General features: G+C 38.0%; 1 protein-coding gene across 4 annotated transcripts in view; it reads left to right on the top strand.

Moving 5' to 3' along the window:
* Positions 1-22,539, top strand: part of rnf111 (ring finger protein 111) — a 148,975-nt gene that overhangs the window by 85,225 nt on the left and 41,211 nt on the right. For 2 of the 4 annotated variants that reach the window (XM_028823841.2, XM_028823843.2), the window contains exons 4-7: positions 8,641-8,801; positions 13,611-13,799; positions 16,116-16,450; positions 17,352-17,595. In XM_028823841.2, coding sequence (XP_028679674.1) covers positions 8,641-8,801; positions 13,611-13,799; positions 16,116-16,450; positions 17,352-17,595 — 929 coding nt within the window. The remainder of the gene's footprint in view (positions 1-8,640; positions 8,802-13,610; positions 13,800-16,115; positions 16,451-17,351; positions 17,596-22,539) is intronic. The other 2 variants (XM_028823842.2, XM_028823844.2) reach the window with 1 other exon arrangement.

Below are 22,539 nucleotides of genomic sequence, written 5' to 3' on the forward strand. Positions count from 1 at the left end.
TTTAAAAATATATCTTCTTCTATAATACGTTACTGTGGCTGTTCGTTTGTCTGTCCAGGATTTTTAATCACCTGTAGCTCGCAAACCGTTTCAGCTATTGACTTGAAATTTGGTACACATATACTACGTGACGTCTACTACCCGCTTTCGGGGTGATGATTTTATTACTCTTTTTATTTTATTTTATTGTAGAATCAACTCTCGGCAGCGCGCAACAGGGCAGCCGTGTGGCACATGTGTACGGGCGCCGTTCTCATTCCCTACCACTTTCACTAATCATTCTTGAGGCAGATTGAAGACTTAAGTGCCAGATTAAGTGAAAAATTAATGAAAACGTACTAAGTAATTGCAACACAAAATCTAACTTAATCAGTTTTAATGCGAAAAGATGCCAACGAAAGAAGAGAAGCAGCAGGCCGCTAGGGTGGAGTAAAGACGGGCTGCTCAGGAAGCAGCAAGCACATCAACCTCTGAGCAAACGAATGCTAAACGTACAGAGAAAGAGGATGAATACTATGAATGCTCAAGTCAAGTGTATTCGTGCAGTGCGCCATTACTGGTTTTAAATATTTTGGGTTTTTTTTGTGGGTGTTGTGTATGTTTTATCATATGTAAATGAAGCAGAGTAATTCTCTTATAATTCTGAATTGCTATCTTCTGCCTTAAATCAAGGTTAATCACAAAATTAGTCACATTTTATTACATATTTAATGTCTTCTGTTTAGTGCTAGTCACCGCAATATAAATGAAGACGGTGAGAAATCTGGTGTTCTCCAGAGAGTAAAGGGTATTTATGACAAGTACAAATTTGGCTATCACATTAAACTTAGTTTTAAACAAAGAGTTACAAATCCATAATGTAGTTTATGTAACATTCTTGGACACACATAATCCTATTCAGAGCCAGGTAGGATTGCATTTCTCCCAAAGCAGGACCAAACCTTAGACTGGGCAACAGTGCATCAAAGCGTCCACTCACACCAGACCAGTTTAGAGTTGCTAATTGACCTACAGTATCAGCATGTATTTGAGATGTGAAAGGGAAGACTGGACTACCTGGAAAAAAATGCATTGAGACACCGGGAGAATATACAGATGGACCTATAAGGCAGCAACACTAATAGCACCCTGTCTTAACAATAATCTGTGAATCATAGTTCTGTAGCTAAAATGCAGGAATTGAAGATGTGGAACTGGGAAATTATTTGTAACCTTACAGATAAGGTGGTTAAAGCAGACGCCCCCTCTGATTATGTGTCAAAATATGTCATTTTGTTGCTGCTCACTAAGAAAGATAATGGTAAAAACAATAAATAATCTCTTATTTAAAGAATAGTAGACAGTAATTTCCATACTGTGTGCTGGTTCAGTCCTGACTGCTGAAAACATCATAGTGAATAATCTCTGAGACCATAGCCATGTAAGGAGAAGAGTATCAGTAAAGTCACAGTGCACTTTGCATAAATCAGATGCACCTACTTTGCATTGACCTTTATCATTTTACTTTTTTGCAATAACAATGACAATTACATGGGGTTTAATTTGGTGATTATTACAAAAATAAAACATCAATGCAAGCATTTAGCATAAAAAGAACAGTAATCATCATTACCATCAGACCATAAGCAACCAATTTAAAGCATATTTTTACAATCTTTATTATCTTTCTATTCATTTCTGACCTTTTTTGTCTTTCCTCAGTTCAACTTTTAAGATGACTAAGCTTCAATAATCCAATGTGTGAAGATTTTGAGGACTCATGTTTCTACCTTGTCCTTCAATAAAACATTGAAATATTGTCTAACAAGTTCAAAATTCAACTTTGGCTCCTGGTATTATGGCCAAGGCGAGTTTGTGTCTATACTTCCATGAAATCGTTCATGAATTTGCTTAGTGCCATTTGTACTGTGGACTTTTCAGGTAGGCAGATATGCTGCTTCCTAACTCTAAAGAGTTCTCCAACGATTACAAAGAGCCCCAGTCTCAAGTCACATTCTTGCTTTAAATAAAAAATTATAATACACCTCAAGGAGACCTACAGGAGTCTGACTACTGAATTCAAGAAGTAGTGGTTCACCTGAACATTTATTTTATAAAGCACCTTTATAAAAGAAGTACATTTCTGGAATATTTTGTAAGCATATTTGCAGACAGGTTTCGAAAATGGGTGTAATGAAGAGATACCTGGTGAACTGACCAACTCACACTTTTTATGAGTATGGAATCTGCTGCCTTAGGGTCATGTCACATTAGACTACTTTTTCAGCATTTTTCAGTCTCATTCTTGGCTTGTAATCATCATTCACGTGGTCTGAAATACCTGGCAACTCATTTCCAAGTAGGCCGCGCAAGTCTGTGAGCCTGCGAGCTGGCAACAAATGAGTGCTCACCCAAAAGTACAATGCATATAATGTTTTGAAACCTCTCAAACAGGAGAGTGTCTTGTCTGTCTGATATCTTATGTTTTACGTACAGAATGGGGGTTTGAGAACAAGAAAGGACCAAGATTGTGGCTGAACTCACTGTACCTGTAAACCCTTTGTGCCATGTATTATTTGTTGTCAAAAAAAAAGGGGTGAGCTTGTGATTCTTTAGAAGTCTGAAACTGTCATCGAAAGTTGTCACAAAAGTTTTATAGTTTGACATGCCAATTGATTTCTAGACATGTAATTTGGCATGCAAGATCAGCAACTGCAGTCATCAAGGTTGACATCCCATCTGACTAGGAGTCTTGTAACATGACATCAACTTTAGTCAGTGGAGTTAACACTACCTGTCTAAAGGGTCATTCCTTGTAGATTTTTCAAGGTTCAAAAAAATTAAGATGTCTAGTGTAGTCCATAAGCTGCACTGTTCTGGTACTGTACTCTTACTGCCAGAAATTCTGTGCTGCGCAGCCCACTAGCTTTCTGGTTAACGCTTACACCTCAAGCAAGGTTGTGGCTAAGCATAAATCTTCAAGCTTGACTGACAACATTTTTAAGCTATGAGCCCTTTCAGAGCTGCCAGAGTTACAATGTCAGGGTTGTTCAGTGTACCAGTGTGACCAGGCGAATAGTCTTGTTTGTTTACCGCTGTTGCTCCCTTTTGCATATGCCTTTGTGTATATGCAGTCCACAAACACAAGGAGGATGCATCCTTGTCATCCCTGGGGGTCACAGTGTTGTGTAGACGCCACAGTTCCCCAAATTCCATCTGTCTGCTTCTGTTTATATTTTTGCACTTCGCTTCCTAAAGACTTGTTGTACACAGGTATTCCGAAATAATCCCGCTCCTGACTCTTTGCCAATTAGGAATTCCCCTCGTGGATAAGCTCTTCTGCTTTTGGAGCTAAACAAAAAGCAATTAATAACAAGCGGATGGTTTTTCCAGTACCAAGGTGAACACACTGTAGCGAGCACCGACTGATGGGAATCCGTCCCAAGAGTGCCACAGAGGGAAGAACGTACTATTTCATCTCCAGCAGTCATAAATTTAAGCATAAATTGTGACATAGTGATGGGTGTCAACCCTGTTTGCCAAGCCTATAGGATTTTAATTAATTAGTAGATATTATTTGAACTTTTCTTGTTCACAAAGCATTCTTGATTTTTAGATGCATTGCTGTATGACACAGCGCTTGACAAAGTCAAAGAAAAGCAAAACTCATTCTGGTTGGCTGTTTATCTAGGGTGCGTCATTCTGTACTTGGCTCATCCCTTTAATTAACTGCAGTCTCCATCTGATCTTAGTTAGCCAGCAGTCACCCCTCCACTGACTTCAGATGCTTAAACATCCCTCTCTACTAACAGAGGCTAAATTCTGAAAGACTGAAGGCATAAACAGAAGTAACTGAATGACAGTAGACTCACACATTCCAGTCTCAAAGGATTTACCCCTCTGTTAATCATTTTGTTATGATATCTTAATGATGCAATCTGTGGTTTGGGGGCTTAGAGCACAGCACTGGGAGTAAAGAGTGCAAATTCCCAGTCCTGTTCCTCACTGTGTTACCAGCCCACGTGGATGTGATGTAGTGGTACCTTCTATGTGCGTCTGCCTATTTCCCACATTCTATGCTCCAACCCCTTTGCGTCACTTCTCTTTTTTTAGGTACGGAGGCAGTGACAAAAAGACACCTTCATTTAGAAAAGCTCTTTCCTGGTTAAGAGTTCAGTCATTCTAGGTGCACAAAATGTTGCCTCTTTTTTTTTTTTTTTTAATATCCAATTAAATAATTTCCAGTACAATTCTTATCATCTGTACATAGTCTCAAGATTTGTTTTAAATGTAACAGCTCCCCAAGTTGAGGAGATATAAAGATATGATATGGCAATTAATCCTGGTTTCATTATATTAACATATACACAGCCATTTGTTCTCTGTGTAGGTGTTTGCTCTCTTATAATGTAAATAATTTAGAGATGTATATACATTACATTATGTATATGTATACTCGGGCACACATCCAAACCCATTGACATTGGCACAGTACTGAGTCACCAGTTTAACTAATGCAAATGTTTTCGGGATGTGGAAACTAAAATATCTGGAAACCAATACGGACATGTAGAGAATAGGCCAGGACATGAACCAAGATCTAAGGAAGTTTCCCATGTACATGTTGCCATTAGACTGAATTTGGAAGTATAACCTCATATGCCTCTACTGTTACTCTTAAATGCTATTTTTTTTTAACATAACTACTTCATGCCTCAGTCATACGACAATTTTTATGCTGTATGTCTGGCCTCTAGTACAAGCATACTTGGTATTTTCCTCCAAATTTTTTAGAACTGTCAACCCTCCCCTTCGCTGGGTCCTTCGTCTCTTACTTTGTATTTTCAAACATCACTATTGATACCTCTCTTTCACTCCAAATTTTTCCAATATCAATTAATAGTTATCTGCTGATAACATGGTTGTGAACTAAATTCATTTAATTATTTCAGTCTTTTGTCTCAACTAAAATTAAACTGAGCTTTGTTTACTTAAGTACTTTGGGTGAAACAGTCTTACATTTTCTAGGGCTTGATTCAAACTTTTATTTTCTGTGCCCAGGTGGGTTACTTTCCAGAATTACCCTGGTTTCCTATCACAACCCTGAGACCTCTTATGTTAATATGTAAAGTTTTAATAAGCCAGTATGAGCAAGCGTGTGAATGAGTCCATGTGAATGTGCTTTTGATGGACTAACAATTTTGGCGCCTGTCATTTTGAGGTCACATACCTTTTCATACCTACCAATTCTGCAATGAACAAAATGGCTTCTGGAAAATATATAATTAATATATATACAGTACTGTGCAAAAGTTTTAGGCAGGTGTGAAAAAATGCTGTAAACAAAGAATGCTTTCAAAAATATAAATAATGATTGTTTATTGTTACATTTACAAAATGCAAAGTGAGCGAACAAAAGAAAAATCTAAATCAAATCAATATTTGGTGTTACTACCCTTTTGCCTTCAAACCAGCATCAATTCTTATAGGTACACTTGCACAAAGTCAGGGACTTTGTAGGATTCTAGTCGGGTGTATGATCAACCAATTCTACCAAACAGGTGCTAATGATCATCAATGTCACACGTAGGTTGAAACACAGTCATTAACTGAAACAGAAACAGCTGTGTAGGAGGCTTAAAAACTGGGTGAGGAACAGCCAAACTCTGCTACCAAGGTGAAGTTGTGGAAGACAGTTTCATGTCATGGCAAGATTGAGCACAGCAACAAGACACAAGGTAGTTCTACTGCATCAGCAAGGTCTCTCCCAGACAAAGATTTCAAAGCAGATTGGGGTTTCAAGATGTGCTGTTCAAGCTCTTTTGAAGAAGCACAAAGAAACGGGCAACGTTGAGGATCGTAGTCGCAGTGGTCGGCCAAGGAAACTTAGTGCAGCAGATGAAAGACACATCAAGCTTATTACCCTTTGAAATCGGAAGATGTCCAGCAGTGCCATCAGCTCAGAACTGGCAGAAACCAGTGGGACCCAGGTACACCCATCTACTGTCCGGAGAAGTCTGGCCAGAAGTGGTCTTCATGGAAGAGTTGCAGCCAAAAAGCCATACCTCCGACGTGGAAACAAGGCCAAGCGACTCAAGTATGCACGAAAACATAGGAACTGGGGTGCAGAAAAATGGCAGCAGGTGCTCTGGACTGAGGAGTCAAAATTTGAAATATTTGGCTGTAGCAGAAGGCAGTTTGTTCATTGAAGGGCTGGAGAGCGGTACAATAATGAGTGTCTGCAGGCAACAGTGAAGCATGGTGGAGGTTCCTTGAACGTTTGGGGCTGCATTTCTGCAAATGGAGTTGGAGATTTGGTCAGGATTAATGGTGTTCTCAATGCTGACAAATACAAACAGATACTTATCCATCATGCAATACCATCAGGGAGGCATATGATTGGCCCCAAATTTATTCTGCAGCAGGACAACGACCCCAAACATACAGCCAAAGTCATTAAGAACTATTTTCAGCGTAAAGAAGAACAAGAAGTCCTGGAAGTGATGGTATGGCCCCCACAGAGCCCTGATCTCAACATCATCGAGTGTGTCTGGGATTACATGAAGAGACAGAAGGATGTGAGGAAGCCTACATCCACAGAAGATCTGTGGTTTGTTCTCCAAGATGTTTGGAACAACTTACCAGCCGAGTTCCTTCAAAAACTGTGTGCAAGTGTACCTAGAAGAATTGATGCTGTTTTGAACACAAAGGGTGGTCACATTAAATATTGATTTGATTTAGATTTCTCTTTTGTTCATTCACTGCATTTTGTTGATTGATGAAAATAAATGATTAACACTTCCATTTTTGAAAGCATTCTTTGTTTACAGCATTTTTTCACACCTGCCTAAAACTTTTGCACAGTACTGTATATATATATATATATATATATATATATATATATATATATATATATATATATATATATATATATATAATCTTAATACATAATTAGTCTTCCTCCTCACTCACTCACTGACGTCCATCCGAAGCCGAATGCGCAGTCGCCTTCTGCGCCGCTGCCCGAAAAACCTTACGAGACCGAAATCCAACCCCACCATCGTGGCAGGCGGCGGATTTAGCCTACGCATTATACAACTGTCTTCAACAGGTAAATTCATGACTTAAACATTTCAAAGTTCGTCTCACTTCCAACTTATACAAATGCCTCTAAAGAGAAAATTTGCTTCATCGTGGCAGGCGGCGGATTTAACCTACACATTATTATTTTCAAATCCCAAATCCTTCCGCCCATAGGATATTAGCCCCGATCACAGCCAACCCTCACACTCAAAATAAAACGTAAGAACATATTATTATTATTATTAAGTACTTTCAGCGGGCGAGTGATGTGAAGGTGCAAATTAAAGATGGGCCACATCAAGGGAAATTACTACCAAACAGTGAGAGTGTCTTCACAAAAAATGTAGTCTACAGAGAGATTTTACAACTTTAGTTGCATACTGACAGGCCTCCAGTATACAAACAAAAAACGTAGTTATAGATAGCATGTCTTTTTTAAGTGTACAGTATTTTTTGCCATGATAAAGTCATACATATCCCAAACCTCTTAGTTAATTATCATTACTTACATCACTTTCTTATTTATTTCTTACTTATCATTTGTTCTTCATACACTACTGACACAAACTCGTGCCCGTTTCATCTCACGTTGTTGAATCGGGCTTTTTGTCTAGTATATATATAGTTTTAGTATAACCCTGTTGAATTCAATTGATAGCTTTTTTATATACTTTATTTTATCCCAATTTTATGGCTAATTATATTTTGAGGAAAGGTTTTACAAGAATGTATAGAACTGTTTTAATTATGCAAATTTAAGTATTATTTTATGCAAATTTTCCAATTTTAAATTGAAATATTAAAAAAACAATTTTGAATAATTTTTTTAGGCAACTTTATGGGATCCTTTAAGGTATTTTAAAAGCTTTTAATTCTAGTAATAAGTGGGGAGGCACGGAGATAAAGTAAATATACAGCCATAGACTGTGTACCCATGCAATTGTCCCGTTATGGGGACACAAATCTCTACAAACCCTAACCACCCCCTTCAGGCTAGAGTGGGGGGTGATCTTGCGGTCTTGGATGCATGTTATCATCCGGTTAACACTTGGAACGACAACCAGAAGGCAAACTGGAGGTGACTGCCAGCATTCTTTATGTTTGAGCACAACCGTGCCTCTGTTGCTTTTGAAATTAGAGTTGGCCGGTTCTGAGCGTCAACTGGATGATAACATACATACAAGACCGCAAGACAAGCACATTAGTGAGTCTTCATTGTTTGTTAATTTATTTTTATGTTTAAAGGTGGTTTTTTTTTATTATTATTATTTTACCTCAAACAATTAAAAAAAACACTTTATTTTCCTTCCTGGCAACACCGGGTATTTAAGCTAGTTTAATATGAATTTGCTTTTTCCTCAATTAAAATGTCTCACTGTAAAAACAAAGAACAACGAAGTTGGTTGGTTTCTGTGCTTGAGCTTCTTCATGTGTTAGGGGTGATTTTTTGCAGATACTGTATGAGGGTTATGCACTAATTTTGACTTCATGACAAAGAACTAAGCAAATAAGCACTTGAAACATTCTGTAGCTTTTAGTTTTTTACAATGGAAATCTGTAATCTTATTAAATTTGCAGGTCTCGTTCTTCTACGAGCCACTCAAGATCACACTGGGTCTCAAGTTCCAGCTCACAGAATCGACCTCAGGAACAGCGCAGCCGAAGTCGCATCTCCACAGTTATCCAACCTTTGAGGCAGAATGCAGCAGAGGTGGTTGACCTCACAGTGGATGAAGATGGTATGTAGTGCTTTAAAATTTTGGCCCGCCTTTCTGGCCACCCATCAGAATGTTCTCCATCCTGAACCCCCAGAATAATGTTAAAAAAAAAAAAAAAAAAAAAAAAAAAGCATTTTTGTGCATTTTTAAGCGATGAACAGGGTGGCCATTGCACTGAGCAAGTGTCTGGAAGAGATGTCCCTGTCTGGCAGACTCTTTTTTTTTTATCTGTATCTTGTTGAGCCAGCAACTCTTGAGTAGATTTCCACCTTTCCTTTTAGATGGAGTTAACTGGCAGTAGCAATACAAAGTCAAACATGGTCAACATTCTGGAGATCAAGTTCAATATTCCTAAGCTGATAAGACAGGTTATAAAATAGTGTTTTAATGTATAACTATTACTGCATATGGACGTCAAAGAAAATGCATCAAGTTGAATTCTGTTCAGTAAAAAATAATATTTAAACCTACTGAGTTGAACAGTGGCAGAATATTGTTGTGGTCTGCATTACTCCTTCCTTTAAATAACATTTCTATTTTTTCTGTATTCAAAATCAAGCAATTGTCTTTGGTCAACTCTTTTAATTTACTGACACAATTCATTGAGGATACCATAGGAGAAACACTGTTTTTGGTCTTAGCAACAGCTATTGCTGAGTAATGTCTGCATATGAGTGAAAATGAATGTTATGGTTTCCAATGCTAGTTCCCATGAATGTAAACTGAAAATCTGTAAAGGTCCAAATACTGATCACCAGAAGGACACCAAAGTGTATTTACAGAGTACTGTCAATACATTTCTGTACATAATGAAATCAGTTTAATAAATATGAATACACCACACAAGAATATAAGCCTGAAAGCGCAACTTAATTTTCCAAGTCTGGGTAACAGAATAGACAGGTCAGTGGTGTCAAAAGCTGTGTTTAAATCTAACACCATAAACACCGTAACATTTCCTTTATCAGAAGATATTAAAATGTAATGTACAACATGAGTTAGTGCTATTTCTGTACAGTGACTGCTGCAAAAGCCAGACTAAAACTTCTCAAGTACATTGTGATTTGTGGGGTGAGACTGAAGTTACATCCAGACTACTTTTTCTGAGTCTAATAACTGTCACTTTTAATTCTTTATGAACTATGCCTGTCAGTAGTGATCTGTTCGTAATGTTAACAATGGGTACTGTGTGTCTAAAGAACAGGGAATCATAACATCTTTGTATAGAACCAGCCTAGAATATTACTCTGCAAATGAGATAATTTTACAGTTCTGATTTGTTGCACATTTCATTCCATGTGAAGGACTGCAGTTTGGCAATTGTGCAGTGTTTGGTTTTTAAAATAAACACCCAGTAAGTTGAAGCAAAGTGAAGCCGCATCTTGGCACAACCACAGTGCCAATGCGATTACCCACTACATCACTACTTAAATTATGAGCAAGAAAAGTAAAAATGGTTGCGGCTGCTATTCAACAGTAAATGCCAGTTTAAAATATAGCAGGGTAAATGTATTGCAACCATGGTAGTGTTTTCAGGCTTGGGGTTGACCGGTAACCCTAAACAGAACTGGCTTCAAGTGGCTGTGCTTTGTGGTTTGGCGGAGGTGTCATTCCATAGCAGTCAGGATAGTCTGGAGAGATTCCTCTCCACTGTTTCACCCAGATTCGTTTCACAATCTTTACTTAATTGATTTAATTATTTAAGCTCAGCTATCTATGGCATGTGAATAGTATTCCATGAGAAAAACAAAAATGCATTTATGTAGACTGCTGCTGAAAATGTAGTTAATTGTCCCCATTGTACAGTGAAATTGGGCTTATGCCCCCTGCTGAGAAATGACTTGAGCTTGACACATTTAAAAATGCATTATGTGAAATCCTATTCTCCCGTGTTAAATCACTAAAGATGTTTCTCAGACTCGGCTTTTCTGCACAGCATGATATTATGGTTTTATTTGTATATGGCAAATAAATATAGATTAACTAATGCCCATCAAGTGCTTTACTTAAATGAAATTCAATATTGTAGTTCTTCATTGCAGATTAACAGTATTTCTCGCTGTTTTAGATGAGTCCATGTTCACTAAAAAATATAGGAATTGGCTGGTAAATGGGATATGGAATAACAAATCTCAAAAGTATCACATTCCAAAATGTAACAAAACAACAAAGCTCGTCCACCTCATAAAATGCAAGAGAATGGGAAACTAAATGATATTTTAATTATGCCTTTTCCTCTTACGTTTTCTTATAAATGTTCAGTGCAACAGGACTTCCCAGCCAGAGCACACACTGTGTGTGAATTTCCTGCAATTAATTCTTAACATTTTCCTGCATTTAATTTACACATCTAAAAAATATGCATATGAAGACAGAATAACTGGTGATTTTAAGTTAACCTTTTGTGGATGAGCATGCCTAGCCAAGCTTGCTCCTTGCCTTCTGCCTAATGATGCCAGGATGGGTTCTAACACTCCATAAACCCTTACATTCAAACTAATTGGGATATGGATGTATGTAAGCATTCCCAAGTGCCTTCAGAGTTCCTTTTTGCTGCTGTCAAAGTCTTCTATAGTTCCAGTAATTCTCAAGATACATTGTTTGAGCACCTTTAATAGGTACATCTCATTGAGTGAAGATCTCATTGGAGGTACTCTACTCTCTTGAGGTATTACATCTGCCATCTAGCTAGGAAACCCAACAGAAGGAGCTGGAATCTGTTACTGAGGAAAGGGAATTCTACCTTTCTCAGTTTCTTAGACTTGATATCGTTGCCTGAATGAGTGGAGTAAAAAAAAACAAATAAAAGGAAGGCTTGAGGGAATTTGTAAATTGACAAAATACTGCTTTATAGTTCCACAGTAATCTTTCATTTCTGTGCTTGCAGGAGTTTGTACTTCTGTAATGGTTTTCAAATGCTAGAGGGTTAACATTTTCAAATTTAAAAAAATGAAAATGCTCATCCACTTTGAAACTTACTTTTTCTGTTTCAAGGTCATGGGGGCAGCATCAGGAAAAAAGGCAAAATTAACTTTTCATGGGTCGTCAGTCTGATGCCTGATTCACCCTCACTCATACAGGCCAGTTTAGGTGTGCCAGTTAACCTGACACATTTTCATAATTTAAAAAATGTAAATATTCCCCCACTGGTTGTAGGGACAGCATCGTGTACAAGACAATAGCAACTCTGGACCAGGCGTCATTCTGCTGTATGATGAACACACACACACTCGCCTTTACAGGTCCATTTAGATGTGCTGGTTAATCTGACACTTACAGTATATCTTTGGGATGTTGAAAGAGACATCAAATTGATGAAGATCAGGATCTTACCTTATGTGTTCACTGACTTTGTGACGATAGTTGCAGGTCTTCATTCCTTTTTGTTTTTATGTTTACCTATAGGCAAAATGGTTACAGTTTTATAAATGATTTAGCCATGAACATAACATCTTGAATTGTTATTGTTCTTTCTTATTCTGATTACTTCTGACCTATCAGTGCAGGAATATTTTGGAGTATTTTAAATGAGTAAATATATTATTCATTGTGATGATAACAACAACAGCAACATTTACTTATATAGCACATTTTCATATAAAAAAGTAGCTCAAAGTGCTTTATGTAATGAAGAAAATAAAAATAAAAGACAAAGTAAGAAATTAAAATAAATATAAAATATTAAGATAAATATAATAAAATGTTATGTGAGCATAAATAATTCAATGTATCACAAAAATGTTTGTATTATGTTTCTTATATCTGTATGTATTCATTTCATTTCATTATTTATTTATTATTTCAATGACAGTAAACACAGTATGAAATAAGCTTTGAAAATTAAGTTGATATTTTCACTCATTAAAAGACGAGCGCTTAGTGATTTGTTGAGCAATTCTGGGCCACCTGGCTGTAGTTTAGAGGAATCGGATGAGCCACAAGATTCTGAAGGTAAGCAAAGAACAGTAACCACTGCACATCTGTGAGTGACTGTTATTATCATACTCAAAGCTGTGATTGTAGAAATGATAGAAGAGCTAGAAAAAGTTTCCCGGAATTACAGTGTATAGTGGCTGTTTCAATTCAAGAAGCTCTGACTTCATCTTCTCAGGAGTCTGCAGTAAATGTGGCATTTGATGGCCGAACATCAGCTTAGATGAATGAAAGTGACAGCGTAAATCTAAGAGCTTATTTGTTGTTGCCTTTGGTGTCATTGAAATAGCATGATTAAATACTTAAATATATTTTAGATACTTTTAACACATTTAATTTTTTTATGCTTACATAATCATATCATTTTATTATTGATTTATTTTCACATTGCATGCATTCATTTAAAATATTCCTCCATAGCTTATCCCTTAATGGATATGAAATACATTAGAAGTGTGCACACTGCAATCCTCGAAGAAGAGCTCATCTTGAACAGGTCAAGGTTTTGTTTGACTTCCATGTTTTGGAATTTGTTTCCAGGCTTAAATGAGACACAAACTGTATAAAACTTGCACTGTGCTGGAAGACATGTGTGACATTTTCAAGTGAGGCAACAGAGAGGTTCTGTTCTTACTATTACCTAAAAGATTCCACATTAGGAAGCTAACTAACAAAAGAGGTGAATCAACAATGGTTGATAAGAAATTTTTATTATATTCAGCGATGTCTGTGCTTTCCATCATCACAAGGAGTTTTTCAGACCACACATTTTCTTTTAATATAGTGTAACACAATGTGAGTGTAAATGATAATAAATGAATCGGACATGATGAGGATAACAGAAGGTGACATTCTGTTTTTGGGGTATTTAAGTCAGTCTTTGTTTTTTCTTATTAGACCCCACCATTGTGGCAACTTCATCGGCTAACTGTAGCTCTCAGCCTTTTAGCTCCTCTTCCAGTATGGCCTCTACCTCAGAACAGTCTGCTGAAGTTTCTGCGAGCACTTCCACTAGCAGCCAAGCCTCAATGCCAGACATAATAGGACTTCCCTCTAACAGTAGCTCATCTGGCCCTACAGCAGGAGGTAAGCACAATCAGCTAATCAACACTTCCATCAGTGTTAGACTTATACCTAACCATTGTCCCAGCAAAACTTTTTGACATGATGTTTTCCATCTAACCCGTTTGATCTAAAATGGGGAGGCTTTCAGATATTTTGGCTACTTGACCCTCTTCAGAATTCTTGAATTCAGAAATAACTGATACAGCTAATGCATTCATCATTTGTAAGTGAAAGCATTTGCTGTAGACTATAGCATTTCATTTTATACACACAAAACAACAATAGAATTTCTACTACAATATATTTTTAATGATTTTTAATCCTCTCTTCATCATATAAAATTTCATATACTAGGAATTTGTCATTTTTTTTTGCATACTCCAACTTACTCTTCCTAGATTTTTGGGGTCACAGCACAGGGTCAGCTATTTGTACAGCACCCCTGGAGCAATTGCTGGTTAAGGGCCTTGCTCAAGAGCCCAAAGCTGTAGCATTCCTCCTGTCACTGCCAGAATTCAAACTGGCAACCCTCGAGTTACCAGCCCAGATCCTTTAGCCAGAGAGAGCCAAAACTCTGCCTAATAATTGCATTTTATCAATTTGTTGTACCAAAATGATTAGGATTTAAGTTTCTCTAACAATCTTACAACCCTTGAGTTGGGATTGACTCTTTTAGAAGAAAACACCGCAACCGCCGTATAAGTGTTGGTTAGTATGGCTGTGGAGTTTAGGATTTTTGCAGTGAAATTCTTTCAGATTGAGAATTCTGTGGAGTTTAGGATTTTTGTAGTGAAATTCTTTCAGATTGAGAATTCTGTGGAGTTCAGGATTTTTGTAGTGAAATTCTTTTAGATTGAGAATTCAGATGGGACAGAATTATTTTCAAAGCTAGACATCTAAATATGTCTAAAATTTCCTGAAACAGCAGAAGTATTTCCGATTCCACATAATTTAAATAAAATGTCAAAATATCACTTGGTTTTGCATGTATTGATACTGCTTAAATCCAAATTCAGCATTACAGGGGTCAAGAGCTCATCCTGGTATTAAGTGCAAAACCTCAGTCTATCCTGGACAAGCCTCCATTTCACTGTAGGAAGTCCTTTGGTTTCAGTGTTGGTTTGGTTTCCGAAGTAGCATGTTGTTGCAGTGGTTAGCATTACTGCAGTATAGATTCAGTGTCCTGGGTTTTTAACACCATGCCTGGTCACTGTCTGTGTAGAGTTTGCATGCCACCCCATGTTCACATGGATGTATCTTCAATTACACTGCTTTTATCCCCACATCTTAAAGATTTAATTGGTGTTTCTGAATTTGCCCCATGTGAGTGTGTACATGAGTTAGCCCTGTGATGGACTGGGTTTAGTCCAAGATTGTTTCCTTTCATAATGTAAGTCAGTGACAAGGACTGAACTTGCTACCTTTGGGCTTTCAAATCCACTGCCTTAGATGGTTAAGGATGGTTTTGGCTTGCAGTGGTAGGCGTCAGACTTTTTTGTAGGCAGTAAAGGTGCTCAATTTATATTTTGAAGCATATGATAGTTTTGAAAAAATGGTTTCCAGCATTTCAATATAAGTTAATACCACCTATGAGGTAAATTTGCAAAATGTCTTTAGTGTTTTTGTAGATATAGGCCTGAGCCTATATCACCATATTTTCACACTGGGGGTTGCAACATCCCACCATCCATCAATCCTTACATATTATCATCTACTTAATAAAGGTCAGGGTCTTTTTAGGTTTGCAGAGAGGCAAGGATTGGGAGTCTTCCAGATGCAAACCATCAGCCACATCTGGAGAAAAAGTACATTTCAATCACAGGCCTCATAAGCTCACAAATTTAATGAAAATGGGCCAGTTTAGAGTGCGCTGCTAAATTAACTAACCCAATGTTGGGATGGCCCATTACAATCCAGAATTGAATCAAGTATGTGTTGAAAATTTTATGTTATGTTTGGGATTGGGATGGGGGACTAGAGTACCTGTAGAGTAGAAAACATACTAATGGTGAGGCCATTCAATGCTCACTCAAGCAGTAATGATATGGTACTGATGCAGAGTAATGAGTGCTGGTGCCCAGCTTTTACATGGATTCATCTTTTGAGTCTTAGTCTTTTTATTCTATATTTTGGTTGCACACTTCTTGTTATTCTTATTTTTTGATAAAGCCTAATTAAAATCTAAATGCATTTTTGATTTTGTTCAGTATGAAACACTTGTGGTTTTTTTTTTTTGTTTTTTTTTTTTTAACTGTATTCTTTACTGTTATTATTTCTGTTATGTTTCATGCTGGTTTAGAAGCATCAAAAAAGTGTGTCTCTTGAAATTTCTTTAAGATGATACCAGAAGAGGTCTGGCTGCAGAGAATGCCGGCACAGCCATGCCTCGGTTGCCATCGTGTTGCCCTCAGCATTCTCCATGCAGTGGTGCCACACCAGGCCACTCTTCGGTGGGACATGGCCACTCCAGTTGCCTTCAGCAACAGCAGCAGCACACTCACTCCCACCACTACCAGCACCATCACCATCACCATCATCATGGGGGCCATGCCACAGGACCTCCACCCCAAATACCTTACCCAGAATCCAACTGTCCATTGGAAAGGTCGAGCACAGTACAAGCACCATGTGGGCCAAGCAACAACAACAGCAGCAGTCAGTATCACGATCAGGTATGTCTTTGCTCCAAAGTGTACTATGAAGGGATTGTCCACTCCTTGTATATAACAGTGTTTTTGTGTTTTTTACTCTACATATGTAAACATGAATAAATTATATAATAAGAGAAAACAAAGTATGATAATATATTTAACATTTTCCTGTACAAGGTCCTGTACAAGGGCGACAGTGGCTGTTGTCTGTGATGAGATTTTTTTTCTCTTATTCTGTCCCTTGCTAACTATTTCAGTCAAGAAGAATGTAGCCCTAAAGTATAAGCAGAGGTTTTGGACATGAATGTGTGGAGCTTACCCGATGATACTTTTGTGCCTAATGAAGCTAAAATAGCTCTTTTAGTGCTCTCTGATAGAACATGTAAAACAATGAGTGTCCTCTGTTTCTTGTCTAGTATGATCTATCTCCTTTCATCCATGGTCAATGTATGCTCCCCTTTCACTGTCCTCATTTGTTTCAAAATATCTTCTGCAGATGAAAGCAACTTGTTTCTCTTTTTCACATCCACTACAAGGAAATTAATTTTACCCATTCTGCTGACATAGGCACCTGCTTCCCACTGCTATGTTCTGCATAATTGTGTTAGAAAGTGGATGGATGGATCGGTGTTACTATTTAGTTTCCCCAGGCAAATACAGTTGCCTTAGCAATAAAGGTAGCAAAGAAACTGACTTTCTGAATGCCATAAATGCACTTCAAGTGCTATTCTGAATAGCCAGTATGAATTATGATGTACCTGCTAAAAATACCAGAAATTTTATTTAGAATTGATGTATTTCCTGAAGTAAAGTGAGATAATTTGAAGTCTGTAAAGAAAAGAAAGATGCAGCTCATTATGCTCTTTGAATTTCTTCATTTTTGTTATATTGTGTTAAGTAAAATCATGTCATTTTACATTAGCAGACATTACCTGTGGATTTAAGCAACAGCGGGATTCGAAATCATGGAGGTAGCAGTTTCCACGGGACCCTGCCTTTTGATCCCTGTTGCTCTGGATCATCTTCACGGACAACAGTATATGGACCTCCAACTACAGCTGGCCCCAGTCAGCAAGCGCCTGCAGAAAACCCTGGATCTGGCATTGTAACCCAGCCTCCACCACAAACCCAGCTCTCCTCATGTCGACATTATATGCACCCTCCTTGTATGTATCTTTTCTTATTTCTCTGATATTATTACACATAGTAAAGAGAGAGTTAGAAAATCTTAATCCCATCAGTAGGTTGTCTGATTACCTTAAGTTATACGAAAACATAAGGCTGAAGTGCAGTGACTTCACCGAAATTAAAATACGATAGCATAAGGCTGAAGTGCAGTGACTTCACCAAAATTAAAGTACTTTTTTTTTAGAGTAAGTCTAGTTACTTGGATCTTCATGACAAAATAAGAGTTTAAAAAAATAAAAAACAACCTCTGAGGATAGTACTAGGGCCTCTCTGTTAATACCCATTTGAAATTAATGCTCATCAGAAGGTTCTGACTTTTTTTAACCTAGTATGAATTTGTCTTAGTGTGCTCCTGACTTGTGTCCATTGCACCATTTAGAAGCTTTTGTCCTCAGTTTGGTGTTAGGGTTGATTGGTGCTTTAAATTGGAACAGTATGGTGTGTGGGTAAATGTTCCTATGCAGGGCTGGTTTGAAAGCAGGTTGATAGATTAATTTTTGCATGTGTAAAAAAAAAATAAAAAATCATGAAGCCTGATCATGATGTCTGTAGTAGCTAGCTACTACAAATACTTTTTTAAAAATGCATTATAAACATATTTGAATGCTTCGTTGGGCAAGTGCGATGTTCATGCGATTTTATTTTGATTCTTTTGCTGTTGACAAAACCATTGAGCATGTTAGACATATAATGAATGGTGAACATTAAGAGCAACAATGGAGGCAGCAGATCTTGGTACATGCCATCAAATATGTAGAACTAGGGGGCTCCGCCCCCTGCTCACTTCGCTCGCCAACCCCTGGTGTTTGGAAATTACAAAGAGCGTGATGTATGAATGAGATATAGCATAGTGTGAAGGTGTAGATGACGCAGATAGGAAGCAAACAATAAAGTGTGTGGCACAGTGTAAAGGTTTATTGGAAAATTTCTTTGTAAACAACATTAGTAGTAAAGATGGTGTCTTGTCCTTGAATGAGTTTTCCTTGGCATGGAGCATTTATGACCTTAACTTTAACGTCAGATGAACGTCGAAGTTGTGAGAAGGCTACATAAAGTTGTCCATGTACAAAAACGGGCTCAGATAGGTAGATGCCAACCTTGTGCATGGTTTGTCCTTGTGATTTGTTGATGGTCATGGCAAAGGCAGGTTTAATGGGGAATTGTTTCCGTTTAAGTGTAAAAGGTAATTCCAGGTCAGAACTTGTAAGGTCAATTTTAGGAATTAGAACAGTATTGTTAGCATGTGATCCTGTAAGAACTGTTGCTTGAATAACATTGTGTGTTATGGTGTAGACGACTAAACGTGTACCATTGCATAAACCCTGTTTAGTGTTAAGGTTTCTTAATAGCATGAGTATTGTTCCGTTTTTAAGGCTAAGACTGTGTTGTGGTAATCCGGCTGGGTTAATAGTGTTCAAATATGCTAAGGGGAAATTAAGATGGTCATTGTCGTCATCAGAGTCAACTTTGTCAGAGTTTAGAAAGAGGTGTGACTCTCCAGGAAGTAATGAAATGACCTGGTTATTAATGTGATCAACAGTAATATTTTTTGGACATAATATACTTCGTTGTGTTAAAAGGGGCATTTGGTCTAATGAGACCGCTGTTCCAAATATCTCCGTAAGTAAGTCGTCGCAGATGAAGGGTTGAGGAATTGTAATAATATCTGGGTGAAGTCCATCTGTATTGGTGAGTGTACAATGTTCTAGTTGTAATAACCAATTGTTATATTCGGGATCTGGAAATTGCATGTTTTGTACCAAGTGTATCTTTAGAAAGCAATGCCAATTGTTTGCGCAACATTTTTTGTTCCGCGGTTTTAGAAGCGCGCCGAGGTGATTTTTTTTTTTTTGATGCGGGTTTGTGTTTGTGGTCCCGTTACTCGAGCCGTCTAGTTTTGTATCCGTGATCGTGAATTGATGACTTGTTTGATCTTTATCGTTAGGAATATGGATAAGTAATAAGTAGGATCGAACTCACTGTTAATATGCGGACTGTTCGTTTCTTCGTATTATCACCAATCAGGTCTCGCGCCTGTATATGTATTGTAGTTCGGTCTCGTGTTGTTTATATGACGTCGTCGCGTATTTTAAGGTGGACTAAATAATAGCTGAGTGCATGGCATGTGGAGCAATAGGTAAGCACTGTCTAAAATCTACTCCTAATAAAAGTACCTTTCCTCCAAAGGGAATATTATTATTCATCAATGCAATGCCAATTGTCCGCGTATTTTAAGGTGGACTGAACAGTAGCTGAGCGCATTGTAAGTGGAGTAATAGTTAAGCACTGTCTAAAATCTCCTCCTAATAAAAGTACCTTTCCTGCAAAGGGAATATTATTATTCATCAACGTTTGTAGAAGTTTATCAATGGTGTTGAGTAAGTGACTGGATGCCATTGTACATTCATCTATAATTAATAGTGTGGCAAGACGGATGTCACGTGCATTGTTACTGTGCATTGTCATAGTGGATACCGATGTTTCTGTGATTGGGACCGGTATTTGGAATAAGGAGTGACATGTGCTTTTGGAGCCGAGACATTTTTTCTTCCGCGGTTTCAGAAGCGCTTTGTAGGTGCCGACGTGATTTGTGCATATTTGCGTTCTTGATTTGTTTCAGGGTGCACTGTTCCAATGCGATGTAATATTTGTCCACATACGCGAAAGCAGTATGGGTCATTGCCTTTTAGTGACCTGATATTTACTCCGGTAGATGCAAAATCAAATGAACTATTGTAGGATGTAATGCAGTTCATAAAGTTTTTACTTTCAGGTACTTCGTTAGTTAGAAGCTTCTGTAGATATGCAGGATATGAATGTAAAGGAGGCAGTGTAATTTGACTTTTGTGACAACAACGTGTAAGTTCTTTACTTGTATTGCCATTTGTTTCTTCAGGGAAGTTAAGTGAATGACAATGATTGCAAATGACATTCATTAATCCCAATGAATTTTCATGAAAAGTGGACTTATTATTGAACGCGCTGTCAGCTAACTGGCGCAATTGTTAGTGTGATCGTGGGTCTGAATCGTCCTTTTTGTGTACGTTTCGCGTGCTATGTCCGTAGTCTGTCCCGTTTCGTGTCCAATGGGCTTTGTGTGGTGCTCGCGACTTGTTTTTTTTTTGTGTGCTGGGGGCTTGTTGCCTGAGTTTTTATTTCTGTTAGTGGAGGGGGTGTTTGTGTGTCGTGGGGCTGAATCGTCCTTTTTGTGTGCGAACCATTTCGTGTGCTATGTGTGCCTGCGTGTGACTCCTTTGTTTTTGGTGTCCTAGGGGCGCGTGGCCTCATTTCTTATTTCACTTACTGGAGGGGGGCTTTGGGTGTCGTGGGTCTCAATCCTCTTCTTTGTGTGTGTCCCGTTTCGTGTGCAATGGCTTCGTGCGTTTACGTTGCATTCCATCCGGCCGGTTTCCGTTGCTTGGGGGGGGGGGGGGGGGGTTTGTGGGGCGCCTGCGCAGTACGTCTTTTGTGGCCACGGCCCATGGCCGGATGTCCCTGCGTCCATCCGGTTTAGCATTCTCAGTTAGTAATATGGATTAGCATTTATTAATTCAGAAACTAGGTAGGAAATGTATTTTAAAATTCTGTGGAAATATGTAATGCAGTGTTTTAGTCTATGCCAAATTTACAATATCTAGGACTTGAGTATTGGATAGAGTTAAATGAGACAGAAATGCCAGTGTCCAGGAGGGTTAGCTGAGTATGGAACAAGGTGCAAGGTTCTGGCTTTAATGAGCCAGTAATATTTACCAGAAACAAATTCCTAGTACAGGGTTATTTGGTTAATGTTGCCACTTCATGCCTCCAGTAAACTGAAACACAGCACAATTCACAGTCTGTATGGAATTTGCTATTACCCACCTGAAGATGTGAATTTCCACTTAGGATTAATAAAGTATCTATCTATCTCTCTATCTCTATCTCTCTATCTAAACTTATGTGGGCATTTCACCTGGATTGTCTGGTTTTCATTTCACACCTCAGAAATGTACACTTAAGGGTGATCTGTGACTCAATATCAGCCAGGTATGAATGAGTATACAGTAGGTGTGTCCATGTGCCCAAATGTGTCCTGCCCAGATTTGTTTCCAGCTCAACCCCAGAAGCTACCACTACCCAGGCCCCTCACCCCAGTGGCTCTCAAATTCATAGAAAAGGTGGTGACTTTGATCTTGAGAGTTTTGTCCTGCTCACTTCTTTATCGTGGGATCATGCAGGCCTTAATTACAGGACAAGCGGAAAACAATAACTCTGTATTTTAACATATGACTCATTTCAGTTTGCATTTGACCAAGGTAAAGTCAGATCTAGGCTAAACAGTTCAAAAGGATGTAGGCAAGCTTTCAGCTATTGCTCTATCAAACAAATTAACTGAGTGACACCAAGTTTGTTTTGTCTTTTTCTTCTGTTACCACAGTTAGTATGTCTTTTGTTTAATTTTCTTTTAGATTTTTATGTCCTTGCACAACATACGAACAATAGTACACCTGTAGGAACAACTAAACAAATTTGATCTAAGGATGGAGATTGCTTATAACTAACTCAGTGGTTCTCAAAGTGTTATAGACTGAGGACCACTTTGTCAAAGATATGGAGGATCACCTACAGATAATCATTAACATAAATTCCACATTACAATTTTCACATTCTTTTTTGTAAAATATTGTAACAATCCATGGTGCCAATATTAGGAGTTGTCACAAAATCTCCAACAATGGATTAGAAAGCCTGAACAGGGCTGTTTATCGGAAAGCACCTCTGCTGTTATGCCTTTGGAAGGTGCCCTAAGAGATATAACAAAATAACCCAAACAGAACTCGGTCAAACTTGCTCTGCTTCTCAGTCTCTTTGTATTTTGCAGTCTAATTCTTGTGCTGCTACTTTGACCTACCATGCTGGCTTAGAATATAGACTCAAAGTAA

The sequence above is a fragment of the Erpetoichthys calabaricus genome, chromosome 17, assembly GCF_900747795.2.
Source record: "Erpetoichthys calabaricus chromosome 17, fErpCal1.3, whole genome shotgun sequence".
NCBI lineage: Eukaryota > Metazoa > Chordata > Cladistia > Polypteriformes > Polypteridae > Erpetoichthys > Erpetoichthys calabaricus.